The 26,119-nt window shown below is 43.0% G+C and overlaps 1 protein-coding gene across 2 annotated transcripts in view; it reads left to right on the forward strand.

Moving 5' to 3' along the window:
* The first annotated feature begins 3,688 nt into the window (after positions 1–3,688).
* The window catches only part of LOC133664714 (decapping and exoribonuclease protein-like), a 29,061-nt gene continuing 6,630 nt past the window's right edge, over positions 3,689–26,119 (forward strand). The window contains exons 1-4 of one of the 2 annotated variants that reach the window (XM_062069560.1): positions 3,689–3,841; positions 3,915–4,214; positions 14,379–14,605; positions 17,081–17,300. In XM_062069560.1, coding sequence (XP_061925544.1) covers positions 3,919–4,214; positions 14,379–14,605; positions 17,081–17,300 — 743 coding nt within the window. In that variant the 5' untranslated portion in view covers positions 3,689–3,841; positions 3,915–3,918. The remainder of the gene's footprint in view (positions 3,842–3,914; positions 4,215–14,378; positions 14,606–17,080; positions 17,301–26,119) is intronic. The other variant, XM_062069561.1, reaches the window with a different exon arrangement.

Here is a 26,119-nt window from a genome sequence, read left to right on the forward strand (position 1 = left end):
GGACTGAGGACTCCTCCAAACGTTCCCAGTTAACCCGCACTACACGCTTGGGTTTGCCAGGTCTGTCCAGAGGTTCCCCCGCCATCTAACCCAACTCACCACCAGATGGTGATCAGTTGACAGTTCAGCCCCTCTCTTCACCCGAGTGTCCAAAACATACGGCCTCAGATCAGCTGATACGATTACAAAATCGATCATTGATCTTTGGCCTAGGGTGCTCTGGTACCAGGTACACCTATGAGCATCCTTATGCTTGAACATGGTGTTTGTTATCGCAAGTCCGTGACTAGCACAGAAGTCCAATAACAATCCACCACTCAGGTTCAGATCAGGGAGACCGTTCCTCCCAATCACGCCAGTCCAAGTATCACTGTCATTGCCCACGTGCGCGTTGAAGTCCCCCAGCAAGACTATGGAATCCCCTGCCGGCGCCCCATACAGGACCCCATGCAAGGTATCCAAGAAGGCCGAATACTCTGAACTCTTGTTTGGTGCGTATGCACAAACAACAGTCAGAGTTTTCCCCCCTCCAACCCTAAGGTGAAGGGAGGCGACCCTCTTGTCCACCGGGGTGAACTCCAACGTACAGGCACTCAGCCGGGGACTCGTGAGTATCCCCACACCCGCCTGTGCCCTCACACCCTGAGCAACTCCAGAAGTGAACAAGGTCCATCCCTTGTCCAGAAGTGTGGTTTCAGAGCCCTTGCTATGCGTAGAGGTAAGCCCCACCAGATCCAACCGGTAGCGCTCCACCTCTCGCACCAGCTCAGGCTCCTTCTCCACCAGCGTAGAGACGTTCCACGTCCCGAAAGTCAGCCTCTGCTGCCCTGAATTGGTCTGTCTGGAGCCTCCACTTTCACTGCCATCCACTTGGCAGCGCACCCGACCCCACTGGTTCCGACCGCGGGTGGTGGGCCCACGTGGCGGAGAAGATGGTGTGTCCACGTAGTTTCTTCGGGCTGTGCCCGGCCGGGCTCCATGGCTAGCCCGGCCACCAGGCGCTCGCTGACGAGCCCTACCTCCGGACCTAGCTCCGGAGGAGGGCCCCGGGCTTCCTCCGGGCCGGGTAACGTATCCTCTTTTAGTGTAGTTCATGGGGGGTATCGTAACCCTGATGGGGGGGGGGGGGGGGGCATTCGGGTGCTACACCTTGCCCAAGGGTGACCCGGAACTATGTAAGGCAGGGGCGTTCAACTCCCTGAGGCTTAATACAAGCCCACATACCACCCCTAACCTAAGTAATAAATATAAATAATTTGAGGTGCTTACTATAAGGTCTGTCACACTGCTACCTCTCCATCTGGCTGTTATCTATCGCCCCCCTGTTTGGTGTGGATTCACAGTGTGGCGTATATTGGGGGGGGAGTTTGGTGGTAGCGGGGGTGTATATTGCAGCCCGGAAGAGTTAGGGCTGCATGGAATTCTGGGTGTTTGTTTTGTTGTGTTTATGTTGTGCTCCGGTGCGGATGTTCTCTCGAAATGTGTTTGTCGTTCTTGTTTGGTGTGGATTCACAGTGTGGCGTATATTTCTAACAGTGTTAAAGTTATTTTTTTACGGGCACCCTCAGTGTAACCTGTATCAATGAAGATCAAATATGCGTTGCATTCACTTGTGTGTGTGTGTGCTCACAGAAGCTGCACATATCCTGTGACAGGGTCAGCACGTTGTTAGAATGGATGAAAAGCAGACGTGACGACAGCTCGTAAAGGACGTTAAAGGCAGTGTATTTAAAGCACGCCCCCAAGACTGTGGTCCGGGTGGACTAAGAGATATGATGACTGATGAACACCTTCGTTGGATAATGAAGGTTGCCTCAGCTCAAAGCCTGAGCCCTGACATTAATGAACTAGCATCCAAGAAAAGATGGCAGGTATCTGGCTTGGGCACATCTGATTAGATCAGTGTGTTGCAAACTGAGCAGTTTAAAGTCCTGAATGGTTGGTTTATTCATTGTTATTTTATTTTCTAATTTATTAGCCTGTGGAAAAAGTTAATGTTGATATTTACCTCAGAAGGTTGCAAATAGAAAAGAGGCATTCAATTTTTATTTAAATTGTATTTGATATGCCATTGATATTTTTTAATTATTATTATTATTATTTGAAACTCGATTTTGCATGTCACTATAAAGTTATATAAGCCTTGCTTGTTCAATATTCAATGCAAAACTTGTTTGGGTCCCTATTAAAAGGTTAATTTGTTCAACCTTGGCCCGCGGCTTTGTTCAGTTTTAAATTTTGGCCCACTCTGTATTTGAGTTTGACACCCCTGCTCTAGCCTTCAGGGGTCTCAGGCACGCGGCTCGCGGGCCAATTGCGGCCCGCGAGACGTTATTTTGCGGCCCCCACCTTAATATGAAAGTTTAATGTTAGTGCGGCCCGCGAGTTTTAAGTGAATGGCGCTTGACAGCGTTGTGTGCGGAGCTGAAGGAATCTACCAATCACGGTGTGGTATATGGCTCTCGACAATATTGAGGGCATGCCGTGATGGCACTGCCTTTAGTGTCCTCCAGAACCTGTCATCGCGCCGTCTTTTTCTCCATACAAACAGCGTGCTGGCCCAGTCACATGTTGTATGCGGCTTCTGTAAGCACACACAAGTGACTGCAAGACTTACTTGACCAACAGCCATACAGGTCACACTGAGGGTGGTCATATAAACAACTTTACAAATATGCGCCACACTGTGAACCCACACCCAACAAGAATGACAAACACATTTCGGGAGAACATCCGCACCGTAACACAACATAAACAACATAAACACAACAGAACAAATACCCAGAACCCTTTGTAGTCCTAACTCTTCCGGGCTACAAAAACACCCCCGCTACCCCAACACACCGTGACACCTGTCCGTCAGTAATAAAGTCCCTGATAACCGGGACCAATTCAAACCATTATTTGTTTTTTTTTATTGTTTAATTTGCGTTGCCTCACACGATGAACACTACATATATTTTTATATGACGCCGGATAACACTCCGGGAGCCGTCACTTTTTTGCGCTCGCGATCCCGGTGCTTTCCGCCGACCGCCGTGTTGCTGTAGGGAGGAAAAGACGAACGACACACATTGCGGAAATAACATTATTCTCCGTGCGTCGGCTAAATACAAATATATTCCACAACCCCAAACATGTCTTTTTCAAAGCGTGCAGTGAAGAGAAAGGTTAGTGATGAGCAAAGACAATTCCAGGAAAAGTAGGAAATGCAATATTTCTTTGTTGAGCACAGGGGTGTGTCTTATTTGCACAGAGAAAGTTGCGGTGCACAAGGAATACAATTTGAAACGTCATTACACAACTAGACATGCTGAGGAGTATGCAAAATACCAGGGAGATGAGAGAGTGAACCGGGTTGCACATTTTAAAACCAGTCTACTGAGGCAACAAGATTTATTCAAGAAAGCAAGCGAAAAGAGCGATGCAGCAGTCAAAGCTAGCTACATGGTGAGTGAGATGGTTGCGAGGGCGGGAAAGCCATTCAAAGAAGGTGAATTCATTAAAAAGGGCATGTTAGATTTTTTTAAAGAAATCTTTTCTTGCGGCCCAGCCTCACCCAGTTTTTGCATCCAGTGGCCCCCAGGTAAATTGAGTTTGAGACCCCTGGTTTAAATAGACCCCTTTTTAGACCAGTTGATCTGCTGTCTCCCTTTTCTGCTCTGCCCCCTCTCCTGCGTGGAGTTTATCAGGTGACCATGGACTTCCTTTGAAATGTAAAACTCAGTCTGACAAACGAAAGTGAAAGCTACACATACCCAGGAAAACAAAACCAGTGCAAGGCAACATAGCTGGAGGACTACACAGTGGTATCAGCAGCTTGACACTTCAGCCGGTTTAGGTGAGTTTTTGAGGGCTTTTTATGCTACTTTTACCTCAATTGTTTTAACTTCTCTCCCTGTCTCCTTTTTTAGAACAATGTCTCTGAGTACCCAGTACTGGGATTATGTAAATGAAGCCCCTCTATTCAATCGACGAGTTGAGGTGGGTTCATTTTCCTGCGACTCAGACCAGAGAGTCATCAATGACAAGAGTCGGATGAGATACTATGTGGAACCTCACCAAGCCCCGCAATTTGATCTGAATGACGGCTACAAGGACCGCTATGTGAAGAAAGATGACAGTTTGGAGAAACGTATGGACCACATCCTCCATTGGATCTTAGCCAACAAGTCAAACCTCAAACAGAAGGTGTTGTCATCCTCGTCTTCATCGTAAGAATACTACACTAACCAATATTTTCGTTAGATCAGGGGTGTCCAAAGTGTGGCAGGGGGGCCATTTGGGACCCACACCTAATGTTTTCGCGGCCCATTAGACATTCTAAATCAGTGGTTCTTAACCTGGGTTCGATCGAACCCTAGGGGTTCGGTGAGTCGGGCTCAGGGGTTCGGCAGAGGTCAAGACACACCCGACTCATCGTGTAAATAACAACTTCTCCCTATCGGCGTATTACGGATACGGCAAAAGCAGAAGTCAGACTGATTTGCGGGAGTGTAATTTGTTGTGAGTTCATGCACTGTGTTGGTTTTGTTCTTTGAACAAGGTGATGTTCATGCACGGTTCATTTTGTGCACCAGTAAAAAAACATAGCTTTGTCTTGAATTTGAAAAAAACTAAACATTTTATTTTTCACTAAAGAAGGGTTCGGTGAAGGCGCATATGAAACTGGTGGGGTTCGGTACCTCCAACAAGGTTAAGAACCACTGTTCTAAATATACTAGTTAAAAAAATAAATATTCTTTTTAAAGTGAACTAATAGAGCATATAGGTAAATGTAACAAGAAATGTTGACTCTAATAACACAAATCTGCCATGCAGTGTTTGTTCTTAATTTAAAACTGTCATTGCTCAAAAAAAAACTTATGAATCAAAATCAATGTTATGAATTGTTGACCTATTCAAGGCTCAAATTACTCAACATCAAAAATTCCACTTTGAAATAATTTTTTTGGGGAAAATATTGTATATTTTGTTTGCGCCATATGAAAAACAAAGGTCATAAAAATAAACAAAAACAAATAACAAATAAAAACAAATAATCGACAGATCTAAAGTTAATCTAAAGCAATTGAAAGTTTCAAAATAAATGTATGACTTAATTTTCACACTTGTATGAGTGGGCACTTTTTGGATCCCCAATAATTATATTGGGATGTTTTTTTTTAATTCTTAATGTTAAAAAACTAACAAATTAAAGTCAATGTTGCACCCCCCCGCGACCTCAAAAGGGACAAGCGGTAGAAAATGGATGGATGGATGAATGTTGTAATGAATTATTGACTTATTTAGGGCTCAAATTACTTTACATCAAATATTCCACTTGGACATTTTTTTGGAGGGTTGGGTTGGGGGGAATATTGCACATTTTGTGTTTATGCCATGAAACGGGTTTTGACAAAAAGGGCATACAACATTTAAAAAAAAACTTTCTATTGACAGATGAAACTGAAGTTGATCTAGAGAGATTTAAGCATTGAATAATAGAAAATATTAATATATGACATTCATTTCTCTGAGTGAGACCCTTGCGGGTGCCTGGGCCCAAACATGAGCCCTAAATGTTAAAATAATTATATAGTGTATACAGTGTATCCCCCAGAAAATTTGTGAGCTAAAGTAGTGTCTCTCCATGGGAAGGGGGCGTCTCCTGGGACAGGCGGCAGCAGGCCCGGCCCTAACCAATCTGGCGCCCTAGGCAAGATTTTAGGAGGCGCCCCCCCACATCGGCAGTGAAGTATTACAGTCTAATAATAAAAACATATGATTCCAGGAATAAAATGAAATGATATAATATAGATGAAAAACCAAGGAGATATATGTATGATGTTAACTGATATGCAAATTAGATTAGATTCAATTTATTGTCATCATTACAGTGAAATGCTGAATAGCAGAATGCAAAGTAACAGTATAATATATTATATGAGAATGTTATGTTATGATTATCTTTAACCAAATCACAGCAGTGCTCAAATTAAAAAACAGCATTCCCTCTCATGTGATATTGCTTAATTAACATTAATGATGTGCACTTTAACAACTAGGCTTACAACTATACCTAATATATAAAGGGGTGGAAAAGTGACTATTACCTGCAGGGCAAACATTAGCTAACCAGAAGGCAATAACAATGTAAACAGAAAACACCTGCTTAAAAGATCTAATACAAATATCCCTGAGGAATGTAAGGTGGGAGTACTGTAATTACCTAACGTTACATTATTATTTTCCATAACAATTTAGCCCCCTCCACAATAATAACCCGACGTTAAAACAGAACTAGCTATTTATTGATTAGCAATTGCCGAATCATGTAACATTAGCTTAATGCTAAAAAGCCAGGTTACTATCACATTCTGTAGCAGACAAATAATTTCATGTAGGCTAACGTTACCTACCTGCTACCTCTGTCTTTTTCTCGTTTCTCCTCCTCTTCTTCTTTTCTCTTTTTTCTTCCCTGGGCACCTGACAGTTTTGGCCGTTTTGACATCTTGCGTTGATTTTTTGATGTGGTGACGTCCAAAAAGAGTCATGATACGGGAAGGGAGGGGGCGCACCGTGCGGAGGGACGGGAGGGGGTATAATGTTGTAACAAATAATATTTTTTATTAAGTAGGCTTTACTTTGCATTTTAATTAACGTGGGATTATTTTTGTATTAAGAAATAATAGTACCAACTTTTTTTTCTTTTTTTTTTTTCTTTCCTCCAACATTTGTGGCACTGGCGTGGCGCCCCCTGATGGACGGCGCCCTTAGCATTTGCCTATACGGCCTATGCCACGGGCCGGCCCTGGGCGGCAGGACGGGGAAGGGGTGGGTGGGTGTAAGGAACAGTGTAACTCGGCCTGTCGCCATCACGTCTCCACCTCATCGCTAGGGCTGAAACAACTAATCGATTATAAAAATAGTTGGCGATTAATTTAGTCATCGATTCGTTGGATCTATGATATGCGCATGCGCAGAGGCAATTTTTTATTTTGTATTTATTTTTATTTTTTACAAACCTTTATTTATAAACTGCAACATGTACAAACAGCTGAGAAAAAATAATCAAAATAAGTATGGTGCCAGTATGCTGTTTTTTTTCCCATAAAATACTGGATAGGATAGAAATGTAGTTTTTCTCTTTTATCCGATTATTAATCGAAGTAATAATCGACAGATTAACCGATTATCAAATTAATCGTTAGTTGCAGCCCTACTCATCGCTTGATGTTAGTTTGTCTAGATTGTCAGACGATCGCTTCTCTGATGTCTCCATCATGTCTAGAAGTCTCTTCTTTAACTGGACGTCTTCTTCTACTGCATTCAGCGACTTTGTCTCCATTGGAAGTTTTCGTTTTAGTCTGTCCTGCTTGTGGCTGTTGAGTTTTGCCCAGTGGAAAAAAAAAACATTTTTTATAAGGATTTTTACACAATAACATTCAATAATCATGAATACATCCATCCATCCATTTTCTACCGCTTATTCCCTTCATTATTGGGGATAAACCCACTTTAGCACAGGTGTAAGATACAGAAGAAACCAAAGCCCATAAATTATCATGTAGAAAGCTGGAACGTAAATGGCGCGCGACTAAACTTGAGGTTTTCCATCAAGCATGGTGTGATAGTTTAATAACTTATAAACGCATGCTTACCTCAGCTAAAGCGAAATATTACTCAAATCTCATCCACCTGAACAAAAATGATCCTACATTTTTGTTTAGTACAGTAGCATCGCTAACCCAACAAGGGACTCCTCCCAGTAGCTCCACCCACTCTGCAGATGACTTTATGAATTTCTTTAATAAGGGTGTTACCCACATATGCGGTCCTCTCCAAGGTTTCTCATAGTCATTCACATTGATGTCCCACTGGGGTGAGTTTTTCCTTGCCCGTATGTGGGCTCTGTACCGAGGATGTCGTTGTGGCTTGTGCAGCCCTTTGAGACGCTTGTGATTTAGGGCTATATAAATAAACATTGATTGATTGATTGACATGTTATTTACAACATGTCAAATTGCCCTCAACATCGTCGGGAAACAATGTGTGTCAATAAAGCACTTCATCGAGGTATTTTAATTTTGACAGAAAAAAATTATATTTAATGCAACTGCAGTTTTACTTAAGTCAATATTATTTATTACAAGAAACTACTCAAAGCATTTTTAATACAACCCTATTTAAATACATCTAAATCAGCTTGTCATCACACAAACTTGTGTGATGACTGTATTATGCTGATAGTATATATTTGTACCATGAATTGATTACCGTATTTTTCGAAGTATAAGTCGCACCGGAGTATAAGTCGCACCTGCCGAAAATGCATAATAAAGAAGGAAAAAAACATATATAAGTCGCACTGGAGTATAAGTCGCATTTTTTTGGGGAAATGTATTTGATAAAAGCCAACACCAAGAATAGACATTTGAAAGGCAATTTAAAATAAATAAAGAATAGTGAACAACAGGCTGAATAAGTGTACGTTATATGAGGCATAAATAACCAACTGGTATGTTAACGTAACATATTATGGTAAGAGTCATTCAAATAACTATAACATATAGAACATGCTATACGTTTACCAAACAATCTGTCACTCCTAATCGCTAAATCCCATGAAATCTTATAAGTCTAGTCCAGTGGTTCTTAACCTGGGTTCGATCGAACCCTAGGGGTTCGGTGAGTCGGCCTCAGGGGTTTGGCAGAGCCTCCGCCGCAGCGGTCAAGACACACCAGACTCAAAAATTGATTGATTAAAATTTGAATGACAATAAAAAAGAAGTCTAAGTATTATGGATACCCCCAAACAATGTTCCCTCTAATTTTCCATCTGATTTGCAGGTGTGTAATTTTTTGTGAGTTTATGCACTGTGTTGGTTTTGTTCTTTGAACAAGGTGATGTTCATGCAAGGTTCATTTTGTCCACTAGTAAAAAAAAACATATAACTTTGTCTTGAATTTGAAAAAACAAAAAATTGTATTTGTCACTAAAGAAGGGTTCGGTGAATGTGCATATGAAACTGGTGGGGTTCGGTACCTCCAACAAGGTTAAGAACCACTGGTTTAGTCTCTTACGTGAATGAGCTAAATAATATTATTTAATATTTTACGGTAATGTGTTAATAATTTCACACATAAGTCGCTCCTGAGTATAAGTCGCACCCCTGGCCAAACTATGAAAAAAACTGCGATTTACAGTCCGAAAATACGGTAACTTAAAGGCCTACTGAAATGAATTTTTTTAAATTCAAACGGGGATAGCAGATCCATTCTATGTGTCATACTTGATCATTTCGCGATATTGCCATATTTTTGCTGAAAGGATTGTGTAGAGAACATCGACGATAAAGTTTGCAACTTTTGGTCGCTGATAAAAAAAGCCTTGCCTGTACCGGAAGTAGCGTGACGTCACAGGTTGAAAGGCTCCTCACATTTCCCCATTGTTTTCAATGCAGCGAGAGCGATTCGGACCGAGAAAGCGACGATTACCTCATTAATTTGAGCCAGGATGAAAGATTTGTGGATGAGGAACGTGAGAGTGAAGGACTAGAGTGCAGTGCAGGACGCATCTTTTTTCGCTCTGACTGTAACTTACGTACAAACTGGCTCATTGGATTCCACACTCTCTCCTTTTTCTATTGTGGATCACGGATTTGTATTTTAAACCACCTCGGATACTATATCCTCTTGAAAATGAGAGTCAAGAACGCGAAATGGACATTCACAGTGACTTTTATCTCCACGACAATACATCGGCAAAACACTTTAGCTACAGAGCTAACGTGATAGCATCGGGCTTAACTGCATATAGAAACAAAAGAAATAAACCCCTCGACTGGAAGGATAGACAGAAAATCAACAATATTATTAAACCATGGACCTGTAACTACATGGTTAATGCTTTCCAGCCTGACGAAGCTTAACAATGCTGTTGCTAACGACGCCATTGAAGCTAACTTAGCAACGGGACCTCACAGAGCTATGCTAAAAACATTAGCTATCCACCTACGCCAGCCCTCATCTGCTCATCAACACCCGTGCTCACCTGCGTTCCAGCGATCGACGGTGCGACGAAGGACTTCACCCGATCACTGATGCGGTCGGCGGCTAGCGTCGGATAGCACATCTGCTATCCACCTCAAAGTCCTCCTGCTTGTGTTGCTGCAGCCCGCCGCTAATACACCGATCCCACCTACAACTTTCTTCTTTGCAGTCTTCATTGTTCATTAAACAAATTGCAAAAGATTCACCAACACAGATGTCCAGAATACTGTGGAATTTTGAGATGAAAACAGAGCTTTTTGTATTGGATTCAATGGCGTCCAAATACTTCCGTTTCAACGATTGACGTCACGCGCATACGTCATCATACATAGACGTTTTCAACTGGAAGTTTAGCGGGAAATTTAAAATTGCACTTTATAAGTTAATTGGCATGTGTTGCAATGTTAAGATTTCATCATTGATATATAAACTATCAGACTGCGTGGTCGGTAGTAGTGGCTTTCAGTAGGCCTTTAAACAAGTTGAAAAACTTATTCGGGTGTTACCATTTAGTGGTCAATTGTACGGAATATGTACTGTACTGTGCAATCTACTAATAAAAGTTTCAATCAATCAATAAAAAGCTGAACTTTAATATAGGCTTGCCATCTTGACTTCTGATTCCAAAGCAAGTATTTCTTCTGCTCATCTGAGAGCATTTGCAATTGCAGTGCAGTTCATGTAAAAATATTTCCATGCCCAGATATACAACATCTGCCTTTTAACAATATTACTTCCTAGCAATGAAGTTAGCGCCCACATACCTGAAGTAGAGCTCTTCTCTCTTTCACCACAGAAGATTGTGAATTGCTCCCATTGGAATCTTGCTGCTCTTGTACATCATTGGGCATATCTTTGTCTGTGACCAGGCTGTCAAGGATGAATGGAGAATCCCAACTCTCGTGAGAGCTTGTGTCAATATCTGATGTTTCTATTCCAAATGGAATAAATGTAGTTGATGGAGAAGCGCCCCAGATCTGCTGCATACTTGCCAACCCTCCCGTTTTTAGCGGGAGACTCCCGGTATTCAGCGCCTCCCGGCAGAAATTTTCTCCCGACAAACTCCCGGTATTCAGCCGGACCTGAGTGGGGACAGCTCTCACGTCCGCTTTCCCACAATATAAACAGCTTGCCTGCCCAATGACATCATAACTGTAGAATGATCGAGGGCGAGTTCTTGGTTTCTTATGTGGGTTTATTGTTAGGCAGTTTCATTAACGTCCTCCCAGCGCGGTAACAACACACAACAACAGCAGTCACGTTTAGTCTACCATAAAGCAGTTCTTCTGCCGTAAACAGCAATGTTGTGACACTCTTAAACAGGACAATACTGCCATCTACTGGATAGCCTACAGAACACTGAAATTCAAGTATTTTTATTTATTTATATGTATAATAAAATAAATATATATATATATATAGCTAGAATTCACTGAAAGTCAAGTATTATATATACATATATATATATATTAGTATATATATATGAAATACTTGAGTTGGTGAATTCTAGCTTAAATATATTCCCATCTTAACCACGCCCCCGCTCCACCCCCGACACGACCCCCACCCCCACCCCCCACCCCCACCTCCCGGTATCGGAGGTCTCAAGGTTGGCAAGTATGATCTGCTGGCATAGTTGGAAGTACAGCAAAACAACTCTACCGTAACCACTTCTTCCACCTGCGTCGACTGCTTGTCTGTACTTTCCACGAAACGCTTTCAGTTTAGTGTCGATAGTTGTTTTTGAGATGTCCTCTTTCCGGTGAGGAAATTCCTCAGACGTCCCTCCAAGTCCGTACTGCTCCAAAAATAGGGTAAGAATGTCACCGTACTTGGACTGGCAAGTTTCCCAGTCAACACTTTGTTGAGTTTTGTTAACTTTAAACTCCAAAATGATGCTTAAAAGTAGCTCTACTTCTCTGTCATCCATCCATCCATTTTCTACCGCTTATTCCCTTCGAAGTCGCCACCTCATCGCAGGAATAAAATGACTTTTGTGATAATTTTGCCGAGCAAAATTCCGACTATTATTATTGCCAAAATTTGAAAGTTTTCTTATAAAATTGTGACTTTTGTCGAGTAAAATTACGACTCTTTTCATAAAAATTTCCAACATTTTAAGCTTTTCTCGTAAAATTGCCACTGTTATTGAGTAAAATTCCAATTTATATCATAACATTGCACAAATGTTCAGATTTTCTTGTAACATTTTGACTTGCGTTGAGTAAAATGACGACTTTTATTATAATTCTGCCAAAATTACAAGTTTTTCTTGTGAAATTGTGACCTTTTTCTTGTGAAATTCCAACTTATTTTATCACAACAACCTTTTTTATATGTGCATAGTATATACACTACCGTTCAAAAGTTTGGGGTCACCCAAACAATTTTGTGGAATAGCCTTCATTTCTAAGAACAAGAATAGACTGTCGAGTTTCAGGTGAAAGTTCTCTTTTTCTGGCCATTTTGAGCGTTTAATTGACCTCACAAATGTGATGCTCCAGAAACTCAATCTGCTCAAAGGAAGGTCAGTTTTGTAGCTTCTGTAACGAGCTAAACTGTTTTCACTGATGTAACCCACAGGTGTCCAAACTTTTTCCACCGAGGGCCGCACACTAAAAAAAATCAAAGCCTGCCGGGGCCATTTTGATATTTTACATTGTGATATCTTTTATTTTAAATTCTACACACCAGGGTTTCCCGCAGTGCTTTGTTGTTAAGGTGGCCGCCTTAGCAACAAAGAGCCACCGCCTAAACCAGGGGTGTCCAAAGTGCGGCCCGGGGGCCATTTGCGGCCCGCAGCTAATTGTTTACTGGCCCGCCACTCATTCTGTAAATGTTATTGCAAAAATAAAAATGAATGAGGTAAAATCTAACGAGAAAAGTTGCAATGTTGACACAAAAGCTGCCATGCGGGCAGTTTTTTTTATTTTGTCTTTCTTTATTTTTCTTTTTTTTACCATTGCTCAAAAAAAAAAAAAAAGACAACAAATCCATGTAATAAAAAATTATTTTTAAGGCTCCAATTACTTCAAATATTTCACTTTAAAATGTTTTAAGTGGTAAATATTGCATATATTGTGTATTTATAAATAAATATGCATATATAAAAACATCAAAGTTTTCTTTGACGAAATGTAAAATGGACAGATATATCTGAAGTTGATCTCCTAACTTAAGTGTTGAAAGTAAAAGAAACACCTAATAAAAATGTATCACTTTATGAGTGGGGCACCTTTTGGATCCCAAATATATTTAGTGGTATTTTATTTATCTTTTCACTGTGATTACTCAAAAATATTAAGGAATTAAAATCAATGCATTATTGATCTTTTTTGGCTCTAATTACTAAATACTGCATATTTCAGTTTTACTATAAACAACAAAGTTGTTTTTGACATAAAAGCCATAAAACCTATTTTTTTATTACTTTATATCAACTTGAAGTTGATATAGAGATTTACTGTAAATAAATAAAAAGTAATAATAATTGGACTTATTTTTAACAATTTAATGACTGAGACCCTTTATGGTCCCGGGACCCCTAAAGGTAAAATAAAATAAAAAATCCATATATTTTGTTCTGATTTAAAAATTTAAAATATCAAAATGGCCCCCACATGCTTTAATTTTTCCGTGTGCGGCCCTCAGTGGAAAAAGTTTGGACACCCCTGGCCTAAACTAAGGTCTTAACAAGATCTCCAGCCACACGTGCGCATTTAATAAACTATCTCTGTCCCCAAGCAAACGCATACACTGAGTGTCATACGCATGCCAAAATACTGGGGGCGCTGTAGCCTAGGACTTAAGACCATTTTAGCCAATCCGAAACATCCAAAACGTCATTTCCGGAGGCGGCATATAGGAAAAATGGCGGGTCACGGCAAGAAATAATCCCCCCCCCCCCCGGGTTTATTTTAATTTTTTTATATTTATTAATTTTTTCATAAAAAAATACAATCATCTGTGCTTACGGACTGTATCCCTGAAGACTGTATTGATCTATATTGATTAGAGATGTCCGATAATATCGGTCTGCCGATATTATCGACCGATAAATGCGTTAAAATGTAATATCGGAAATTATCGGTATCGGTTTTTTTTTATTATCAGTATCGGGTTTTTTTATTGGCAAAAAGCCATTATCGGACATCCCTAATATTGATATATAATGTGTATATTGTGTTTTTTATGTTGATTTAATTTAAAAAAAATGAAATTAAAAAAAATTATTGCGCGGTACCAATCGGTCCGCGGACCGGTACCGGGCCGTGGCCCGGTGGTTGGGGACCACTTGGTTACATGATACACTTAATGCATCTTAACTTTTTCTCTCTCCTCAGAGCTTTGGATTTTGACTTTGTGACGACCCGTGGCCGCTTGACACACTTGTTGACGACACCATATCAAAAATATTCAATCTGGTCGCTGGCCGTCACCAAGTTCCGAGGAACGCTTTACATCAATGAAGTAGAAACAGAAGCTGCTCGCCAACGTAAAGCCCCTTGCATTGGCAGACATGAAGAGAACATATACTGGGGGTACAAGTTTGAGCAGTACATGTGTTCAGGTAGGAGGGTCTATTTCAGGGGTCCCCACAATTCCCCTCTCTGTCTTCTTGTTTTTTCTTCTTCTTGCACTAAACACTAAATATATCCAAACATTTCATAGAATCAAACTTAAGTGGGGCAACAAGAAAAACATCCCACAATTATCTTTTGTAAAGTAAATGTGGACAACAGACATGGGCATCTACAGTCGTGGTCAAAAGTTGACATACACTTGTAAAGAACGTCATGTCTAACTCTCTGTAAAGCACCAGTTCCATTGGCAGCAAAACAGGCCCAGAGCATAATACTACCACCACCATGCTTGACGGTAGGTATGGTGTTCCTGGGATTAAAGGCCTCCTCCAAACATTTTGCTGGGTAATGTGGCCAAACAGCTCAATTGTTGTTTCATCTGACATCACATGGACAAAGATAAGACGATCTGGAGGAAATTTCTGTGGTCAGATGAAACAAAAATGGAGCTGTTTGGCCAACGATAAATATCTCCATATCAACAGGAACAAATGAATTAAATTGAAAAATGCTTTGGCAGTGTTTTATATTTCAAGATAGCTGATTCGCTCATTTTGCTGTCAATCAAAAAGGGATTCAGCCCGGACAGGTAATCCAATCATTACACGAAAGCTCGGTGACCCCCTTTCGATCACTCTTATTCATTCGCTCAACGTCGAGTATTCATCCAATGATTGTCTCGTTTGGCTGCAGCACTGTGAAGCTCCCACATCAATGAAACACATAGTAGCTGATTCTAAAACAAAGTAAAACACATCCTACGCATTTATTCAATGAAATGCATACACAAAATAATACAAACCCCGTTTCCATATGAGTTGGGAAATTGTGTTAGATGTTAATATAAACGGAATACAATGATTTGCAAATCATTTTCAACCCATATTCAGTTGAATATGCTACAAAGACAACATATTTGATGTTCAAATTGATAAAAATTTTTTTTGTAAATAATCATTAACTTTAGAATTTGATGCCAGCAACACGTGACAAAGAAGTTGGGAAAGGTGGCAATAAATACTGATAAAGTTGAGGAATGCTCATCAAACACTTATTTGGAACATCCCACAGGTGAACAGGCAAATTGGGAACAGGTGGGTGCCATGATTGGGTATAAAAGTAGATTCCATGAAATGCTCAGTCATTCACAAACAAGGATGGGGCGAGGGTCACCACTTTGTCAACAAATGCGTGAGCAAATTGTTGAACAGTTTAAGAAAAACCTTTCTCAACCAGCTATTGCAAGGAATTTAGGGATTTCACCATCTACGCTCCGTAATATCATCAAAAGGTTCAGAGAATCTGGAGAAATCACTGCACGTAAGCAGCTAAGCCCGTGACCTTCCGTCCCTCAGGCTGTACTGCATCAACAAGCGACATCAGTGTGTAAAGGATATCACCACATGGGCTCAGGAACACTGCAGAAACCCACTGTCAGTAACTACAGTTGGTCGCTACATCTGTAAGTGCAAGTTAAAACTCTCCTATGCAAGGCGAAAACCGTTTATCAACAACACCCAGAAACGCTGTCGGCTTCGCTGGGCCTGAGCTCATCTAAGATGGACTGATACAAAGTGGAAAAGTGTTCTGTGGTCTGACGAGTCCACATTTCAAATTGGTTTTGGAAACTGTGGACGTTGTGTCCTCCGGACCAAAGAGGAAAAGAACCATCCGGATTGTTATAGGCGCAAAGTTGAAAAGCCAGCATGTGTGATGGTATGGGGGTGTATTAGTGCCCAAGACATGGGTAACTTACACATCTGTGAAGGCGCCATTAATAATGAAAGGTACATACAGGTTTTGGAGAAACATATGTTGCCATCCAAACAACGTTACCAAGGACGCCCCTGCTTATTTCAGCAAGGACAACATGGCTTCATAGTAAAGGAGTGCGGGTACTAGACTGGCCTGCCTGCAGTCCAGACCTGTCTCCCATTGAAAATGTGTGGCGCATTATGAAGCCTAAAATAGCACAAGGGAGACCCCCGGACTGTTGAACAACTTAAGCTGTACATCAAGCAAGAATGGGAAAGAATTCCACCTGAGAAGCTTCAAAAATGTGTCTCCTCAGTTCCCAAACGTTTACTGAGTGTTGTTAAAAGGAAAGGCAATGTAACACAGTGGTGAACATGCCCTTTCCCAACTACTTTGGCACGTGTTGCAGCCATGAAATTCTAAGTCAATTATTATTTGCAAAAAAAAAAAAAAGTTTATGAGTTTAAACATCAAATATCTTGTCTTTGTAGCGCATTCAACTGAATATGGGTTGAAAAGGATTTGCAAATCATTGTATTCCGTTTATATTTACATCTAACACAATTTCCCAACTCATATGGAAACGGGGTTTGTACATACAGGGGGAAACCCTGTATTTATTTATTTATTTTAAATCCCTGGTCTATTCGATTGTTTTGTACTCGGGTTTTGTTCTGTTACAATTGATATACTATTTTTCCCTGAAGATACCATTGACGGTTTACCGGATACAAGTGGCGTGGTCAACGCTATTGAGGCCTTCTACGTCGTGGTCCAAACCCGTCTCGCAGATCACAGTCTCCTGTTCTCTGGTGAAGTGGATTGCCGAGATAAAGATCCTAATGCCCCGGATCCTCCAGCCTGCTACATTGAGCTGAAGACAACAAAATGTCTCAATGCTGAATATCTGCGTGACAAATTCTACAGGTTGGCAATGCTTAGGAATGGGTACCAAATTTGTTACTTTTACAGATACTGACTGAATTACGTTGGTAGTACCAGGTACGATTCACGTAAAGTCAAAGGGTACCATATTTCCATACATTTGTTCCACGTGGTATTACTGTATGTCTGGTTGCAGACTCTGTAGTGGCTCAAACACTCGCAGAAGACTGCCTTTAGGTAATGTTGCAATTTTCCAGCCAGCATTAATTGAGGTTAAAGGCCTACTGAAATGACATTATTTTATTTAAACGGGGATAGCAGATCCAATCTGTGTCATACTTGATCATTTCGCGATATTGCCATATTTTTGCTGAAAGGATTTAGTAGAGAACATCGACGATAAAGTTCGCAACTTTTGGTCGCTGATTTAAAAAAAAGTCTTGCCTGTACCGGAAGTAGCGTGACGTCACAGGTTGAAAGGCTCCTCACATTTCCCCATTGTTTACACCAGCAGCGAGAGCGATTCGGACCGAGAAAGCGACGATTACCCCATTAATTTGAGCCAGGATGAAAGATTTGTGGATGAGGAACGTGAGAGTGAAGGACTAGAGTGCAGTGCAGGACGTATCTTTTTTCGCTCTGACCGTAACTTAGGTACAAGGGCTCATTGGATTCCACACTTTATCCTTTTTCTTTTGTGGATCACGGATTTGTATTTTAAACCACCTCGGATACTATATCCTCTTGAAAATGAGAGTCGAGAACGCGAAATGGACATTCACAGTGACTTTTATCTCCACGACAATACATCGGTGAAGCACTTTGGCTATGGAGCTAACGTGATAGCATCGAGCTTAACTGCATATAGAAATAAAATAAATAAGCCCCTGACTGGAAGGATAGACAGAAAATCAACAATACTATTAAACCATGGACATGTAAATACACAGTTAATGTTTTCCAGCCTGGCGAAGCTTAACAATGCTGTTGCTAACAACGCCATTGAAGCAAACTTAGCTACGGGACCTCATGGAGCTATGCTAAAAACATTAGCTATCCACCTACGCCAGCCCTCATCTGCTCATCAACACCCGTGCTCACCTGCGTTCCAGCGATCGACGGTGCGACGAAGGACTTCACCCGATCACTGATGTGGTCGGCGGCTAGCATCGGATAGCGCGTCTGCTATCCAAATCCAAGTCCTCCTGGTTGTGTTGCTGCAGCCATCTGCTAATACACCGTTTCCACCTACAGCTTTCTTCTTTGCAATCTTCATTGTTCATTAAACAAATTGCAAAAGATTCACCAACACAGATGTCCAGAATACTGTGGAATTTTGCGATGAAAACAGAGCTTTTTGTATTGGATACAATGGGGTACCAATACTTCCGTTTCAACCATTGACGTCACGCGCAAACGTCATCATATCTAGACGTTTTCAACCGGAAGTTCTCCGGGGAATTTAAAATTGCACTTTATAAGTTAACCCGGCCGTATTGGCATGTGTTGCAATGTTAAGATTTCATCATTGATGTATAAACTATCAGACTGCGTGGTCGGTAGTAGTGGCTTTCAGTAGGCCTTTAATTTGTGTCTTTAAGAAAGCTTTTTGTTTTACATTGAATTTATGTAACTTAATTTTTTGCTTTTGCATATTTTTTTACATCAAATTATGCTGAAATTTTATTAAACATAAATTCAATGTTTTAAAATTCAGTGTATAAAAAATCTGTAAAGACTGGCATATTTAACTCAATGCCTACAGACTACTTCCTGGTTATGGAAACACACCTTTGGACAAACTGAAATGAATGCATACATGCAAATGAGATTTAGAAGTGTAAAAAGTGCATCATTATCTTGTGTAAAAAATATTAAATAAAATAATTTTTAAACAAATTACCACCAAATGAATACAAATATAGGTGCAGTTGAGTATCGGTATCAATTCACACTTTGCTTTAACCGATCCAAACATGACAAGTGTGAACGCTGCACGGATCAAATAGACCGTCTGGTGTCAAGCTCCATCAAGTTGAATGGGAAGCGTTGGTTTTCATCCAGGATGTCTCTATACATGCTGCAAAGAGGAATGGGCGAAACTGCCCAAAGATAGGTTTGCCAAGCTTGTGGCATTGTATTCAAAAAGACTTGAGTCTGTACTTGCTGCCAAAGGTTCATCAACAAAGTACTGTGAATACTTATGTACAGTGATTTTTAGGAACCGAGCAGCGGAGCAAGCCTCGCAAGGGCGATGCAGAGCACCGCAAGGACCCTATTGAAATTGCCGTGTTTTTTATCCTATACGTCTGCGATGATGAGCAGAGCTGTGAGTCTTCCGCTGCACAGCTGTTAGTAGTAGCCCCCCTCCCTCACGAAGCAGATGCCAGACGCTTCCAGGAGCTGTTGGTTGGTGACGTCCCCCGCTGTAGAAGCCAGGGAACGCGGTGGGCTCCAGACGAGCCATCACTGGACTAGCAGGAAGAGGCCGGGCTGGGGTACGAGCTGGACGTGGCGTCATCGGTAGACTCACTTGAGACAAGGCAGATGGTGGCGTCGGAGGACCCACATGAAACGAAGCAGATGGTTGTGTCGGCAGACCCACTTGAGATGAGGCAGGAAGCGACGTTGGAAGTCCCACTGGAAGAGTGGGAGGTGGTGGCCGAACCGGGCGCTGTGCGGGAGGCGGCGGCCGAGCCGGGCACAGCGCAGGATGCGGCGGCCGTGCCGAAGGGAGAAGGAGCGAGCTTGCCGTGGGTTGGAACCGCATAAACCTGGCTTCATGTACTCCAAGACATGTGCGGTCCAAAACCGCAGCTCCATGTTGCCGACAGGCGTTTTCGCAAAGTCACTTTGTCTCGAACATTCTGTCACATACTCGCATGGCTGCGATAGTCGTGACCCCAAGAAGCATGAGACAGGAGGATGACGTGCAGGTAAGACAAGTATATCATTATATTCAACGCAGGATGAGCAGTCATGCACACAGCGTGCAGCTAACAGTAACAGAAACAATCCTCGAGCCCTGACAAAGGGCCGTGCAGGCATTTATAGAAGCCGGCTAATTGACAACCACTACCCGGTGTGGCCAGGCTGCCAATCAGCGGCAGGTGAGGGGAAAGAGTCATGCAGGAAAAGGAACCAGAAATAAGAGCGCAACACAGGAAATAAACACAAACTAAGGAAACATAAGATGTGATGTGACAGATCGTCACATCAACAAAGCAACCAAGAGAGCCGACTTCGTCCTAGGCTGCCCACCACAAGCTCTTGGCCAATGTCCAGTCCACACATATTAGCGAGAATCCATCCAAAGAGACAGAAGTGTCCGATACATGCCCACTCAGCCAGGGTTCCGTGAAGCTCGTCTATCCCGATCCAAAGAGACAGAAGTGTCCGATACATGCCCACTCAGCCAGGGTTCCGTGAAGCTCGTCTATCCCGATCCAAAGAGACAGAAGTGTCCGATACATGCCCACTCAGCCAGGGTTCCGTGAAGCTCGTCTATCCCGATCCAAAGAGACAGAAGTGTCCGATACATGCCCACTCAGCCAGGGTTCCGTGAGGCTCGTCTATCCCGATCCAAAGAGACAGAAGTGTCCGATACATGCCCACTCAGCCAGGGTTCCGTGAAGCGCGTCTATCCCGATCCAAAGAGACAGAAGTGTCCGATACATGCCCACTCAGCCAGGGTTCCGTGAGGCTCGTCTATCCCGATCCAAAGAGACAGAAGTGTCCGATACATGCCCACTCAGCCAGGGTTCCGTGAAGCCCGTCTTTCCCGATCCAAAGAGACAGAATTGTCCGATACATGCCCACTCAGCCAGGGTTCAGTGAAGCCCGTCTATCCCGATCCAAAGAGACAGAAGTGTCCGATACATGCCCACTCAGCCAGGGTTCCGTGAAGCTCGTCTTTCCCGATCCAAAGAGACAAAAGTGTCCGATACATGCCCACTCAGCCAGAGTTCAGTGAAGCCCGTCTATCCCGATCCAAAGAGACAGAAGTGTCCGATACATGCCCACTCAGCAAGGGTTCCGTGAAGCCAGTCTATCCCGATCCAAAGAGACAGAAGTGTCCGTTACATGCCCACTCAGCCAGGGTTCCGTGAAGCCCGTCTATCCCGATCCAAAGAGACAGAAGTGTCCGATACATGCCCACTCAGCCAGGGTTCAGTGGAGCTCGTCTATCCCGATCCAAAGAGACAGAATTGTCCGATACATGCCCACTCAGCAAGGGTTCCGTGAAGCTCGTCTATCCCGATCCAAAGAGACAGAAGTGTCCGATACATGCCCACTCAGCCAGGGTTCAGTGAAGCTCGTCTATCCTGATCCAAAGAGACAGAAGTGTCCGATACATGCCCACTCAGCCAGGGTTCCGTGAAGCTCGTCTTTCCCGATCCAAAGAGACAGAAGTGTCCGATACATGCCCACTCAGCCAGGGTTCAGTGAAGCTCGTCTATCCCGATCCAAAGAGACAGAAGTGTCCGATACATGCCCACTCAGCCAGGGTTCAGTGAAGCTCGTCTATCCCGATCCAAAGAGACAGAAGTGTCCGATACATGCCCACTCAGCCAGGGTTCAGTGAAGCTCGTCCATCCCGATCCAAAGAGACAGAAGTGTCCGATACATGCCCACTCAGCCAGGGTTCAGTGAAGCTCGTCTATCCCGATCCAAAGAGACAGAAGTGTCCGATACATGCCCACTCAGCCAGGGTTCCGTGAAGCTCGTCTATCCCGATCCAAAGAGACAGAAGTGTCCGATACATGCCCACTCAGCCAGGGTTCAGTGAAGCTCGTCTATCCCGATCCATAGAGACAGAATTGTCAGATACATGCCCACTCAGCCAGGGTTCCGTGATGCTCGTCTATCCCGATCCAAAGAGACAGAAGTGTCCGATACATGCCCACTCAGCCAGGGTTCAGTGAAGCTCGTCTATCCCGATCCAAAGAGACAGAAGTGTCCGATACATGCCCACTTCAGCCAGGGTTCAGTGAAGCTCGTCTATCCCGATCCAAAGAGACAGAAGTGTCCGATACATGCCCACTCAGCCAGGGTTCAGTGAAGCTCGTCTATCCCGATCCAAAGAGACAGAAGTGTCCGATACATGCCCACTCAGCCAGGGTTCAGTGAAGCTCGTCTATCCCGATCCAAAGAGACAGAAGTGTCCGATACATGCCCACTCAGCCAGGGTTCCGTGAAGCTAGTCTATCCCGACGCCCAACGCTACTAGCGCCGCAGCCCTGTCTCCTCCTGCGCATCTCTTCCGGTTTCTACACGCGGGCTCCAGCAGCCTGTCTCTGGCGCAAACAAAGCCACGGCTTCCCCTGAGGCGCATCCTAAAGTTCCCAAAAAAGCACCAAAAAGCAGGGCAGAAGCCACGAAAGTGTCACCCCTTGTTGCACAGTCCTGAAGAGGGCCGATTCAAGAAACATAGAAAAAACAAGAGGGAAACACCACAAACACAAAGGGGGAAAGACAAGAGCCCTGAGCTCCTGCGGTCACCAGCCACTACAGCGGAGCCACCTTTTTGTTTCATGGCTCTACCAGCCAAAAATTATTAATTTCGTCCAATGATTAAAAAAAATACCAGTATAAGCGATAAGTACCAAAACCTGTGCCGCCCTCGATATGTAGAAATATATTGGCTTTACCCTAACACCTTTTCTTGATCAAACACTCTGAAAAACATCTTCTTGTCCACAGGTTTATTGACCCTAAAAAGGGTAAAACTGAAAGCATACAAGCAGAAAGGATGCTTACATTACAGACATGCACACACAGCCTTATTACACACACACAATCCCATTACGATAAAACGTGCATTATGCTGTGTATTGAACTTAAATGGACAAATAAATGCCACAAAATATGTAATATAAGTGCTTTATAGCAAACCAGCTTACTATGCTAACATTCACTTCACTGTATGAATTCCGAAAATTAGCATGACTGACTTTTGGCCATAAAACGTCCCAAATTACATCACAACCAACAAATTATACAACTCAATTAAATATTAGCATACTACTCAACAATACATACCGATGATACTTTGTTTGGCATGAGATTCGAGCAGATGAAAATGTTTGCGATCGTCACTGAACTAGCTTAAAGTCTACTTGAAAGGAACTCCTTGTTGTGCCCTGCTATCATAGACATTACTGTAAACTAGGCAATGCTGCCTCCTGCTGTCTAAAGGAGGAAGTGCACCTCACTGTTGAATTCCAAAGTGAACTTAAACACTGGTTTTACATATATTATTAATAAATTCAACAAACAAGGCAGAACACTCCCCGCCTGGCGGATTAAACCGCCACTACCAAACTGTCCCAAAGGATACTGTGGCTTCTCTGGTGCCATAAGCAGGATTGTCTCTGTGACCGGCCGCAGGAACACTTTGGTCCCATCCTTTCTGGAGACTTTTATCTCCACTTTGCGAACTCTGCCATCTTTGCTTGGGAAGACTTGTGTAATTAGTCCTAAAGGCCAATGGTTTCTCTTCAGTTGGTCATCTTTGAGGAGCACTACACTTCCAGGCAGGAGGTTAGGGTGGGGTGAATGCCACTTCCTCCGTGGCTGAAGTGTGGATAGGTATTGCTTCTTCCATTTGTCCCAAAAGGTTTGAGCCAAATGCTGGATTTGACGCCACTGTTGCTTGTGGAGATTTTTTACCCAGTCGCCTACGGGAGCAGTTGAAGGACTGACCTTTTGTGTGAGGAGTGTTGCTGGTGAGAGTATTTGCGGGTCATCTGGGTCGGTGGACACTGGTACAAGAGGTCTGGCATTGATGATGGCACCAAGAACGACCTTGCTGTCACTGTAGAAAGTGATGTCAACCTCCATGTCCATCTCTGAGGTGATGAGCTCGGCAAGCTCCACCGCTGATACTGCAGAACAAAGCTCAAGTCTAGGGACAGTTTGTTCTGACAAGGGTGTAAGCTTGGCTTTTCCCATGAGAAAGCCCACGTGGTTGGTTCCATTTTTCTCTGTTAGTTTTAAGTATGCAACTGCTGCAATTGCCTTTGTGGAAGCGTCACAAAAGATGACTATCTCTCTTTTTGACACCGCTGTAGGAGAGGCCTGTGTGTAAACTCTTGGGATGTGGAGATTGCTGAGATCTTTCAATGAGCATCGCCACGTTGACCATGTCTCTTCCATTTCTTGAGGAAGAGGTGCATCCCAATCTCCGTTGTTCTCCATGAGCTCACGCAGGATCAGTTTGCCTTGTATGGTGACAGGGGCAAGAAATCCTAGGGGATCATAGATGCTGTTGACAGTTGACAAGACACCTCTGCGGGTGAAAGGCTTTTGCTCATCAGCTACTTGAAAGGTAAATGTGTCTGACATTAGATCCCAGTTAAGTCCCAGACTACGTTGCATGGGCAAGATATCTGAAGTGAAGTCCAGGTCCTTTAAGTTGATGGCATGGTCCTGAGATGGGAATGCGTTCATAACTTCTCCTTTATTTGAGGCGATTTTGTGAAGCCTCAAGTTTGAGTCTGACAGAACCTCTTGCGTCCTCTTGAGCAGCTTCACTGCAGCTTCGACGGAGGGAAGTGACGTTAGCCCGTCACCTACATAAAAGTTACGGTTGACAAACTGCTTTACAACGGGCTCTGCATTTTTCACTGACTGTCTTAAACAGTAGATGGCCACTGCGGGAGAGGGACAATTTCCAAAGACATGGACCCTCATTCTGTATTCCATGATGTCTTCAGATGAGTTGTTGTTTCTGAACCATAAAAACCTGAGATAATTGCGGTCTTCTTCTCTGACTAAGAAACAGTGGTACATCTGCTGAATGTCTGCTGTTATGGCTACAGCTTCTTTGCGAAACCTGAGGAGTACCCCTATAAGGGTGTTGTTGAGGTCGGGTCCAGTTAACAGCACGTCGTTTAGTGACACACCATTGTATTGGGCGCTGAAGTCAAACACCACACGGATGTTCCCAGGTTTCTTTGGATGGTAAACACCAAAGGCTGGTAAATACCATCTTTCTTCATTAGATGTGAGTGGAGGGGCTATTTCAGCATGTTCATTTTGAAAGATATTTTCCATGAAGCTAAAAAAGTGCTCTTTCATCACTGGTTTTCTTTCGAAGTTGCGTCTCAAAGAGGAAAAACGCTTTAAGGCTTGAACTTTGTTGTCAGGAAGCTTGGGCCTTGGAGTCTTAAATGGCAGCGGAGCTACCCAGCTGTTTGTTATGTCCTTTTTCAAATCCCTCTCCATGATTTGCAGGAAGGCGATGTCATCAATGGATGGACCGACTTTGTTGTCATCTTTGGTCTGCCGAAACACTGTAGCGCCCACGTCATCTTGCTTACATTTCTTTGTGAAGGTTACCTTTGAGTATTCAGGGCTTTGAAACTGGCCATGTCTCTCCTTGACTTGAAATATGTTAGGACAAGGTGTAAAGACTGTGGGACGCCTTTGTTCAAATGTAATGGTGTTGAAGTTATTCACTGTGGTCGGCTTGTGAACACCTCCCAAGCATACATTTCCAACGATCACCCATCCCAGGTCAAGTTTTTGAGCATAGGGACCATCGCGTGGCCCATCAACCTGCTTGCGCACTTTGTGGACAGAGATGATGTCTCTCCCAAGGAGAAGCATGATGGACGCGTTAGGATCCAGCTCTGGGATGAGGTTAGCAACTGATTTGAGGTGAGTATGGTTGGCTGCAGCATTAGGTGTTGGGATTTCTGATCTGTTGTTAGGTAGATCATCACATTCCAGGAGGCTTGGTAAAGAGAGGCACACTTTTCCATCCATGGATTCAACGTTGTAGCCTGAAGCTCTTCTCCCAGTGGTTTCCGTCACTCCAGAGCAGGTTCGGAGTGTGTATGGAGATGAAGGACTTT

Source organism: Entelurus aequoreus, linkage group LG14 (genome assembly GCF_033978785.1).
Source record: "Entelurus aequoreus isolate RoL-2023_Sb linkage group LG14, RoL_Eaeq_v1.1, whole genome shotgun sequence".
Lineage (NCBI taxonomy): Eukaryota > Metazoa > Chordata > Actinopteri > Syngnathiformes > Syngnathidae > Entelurus > Entelurus aequoreus.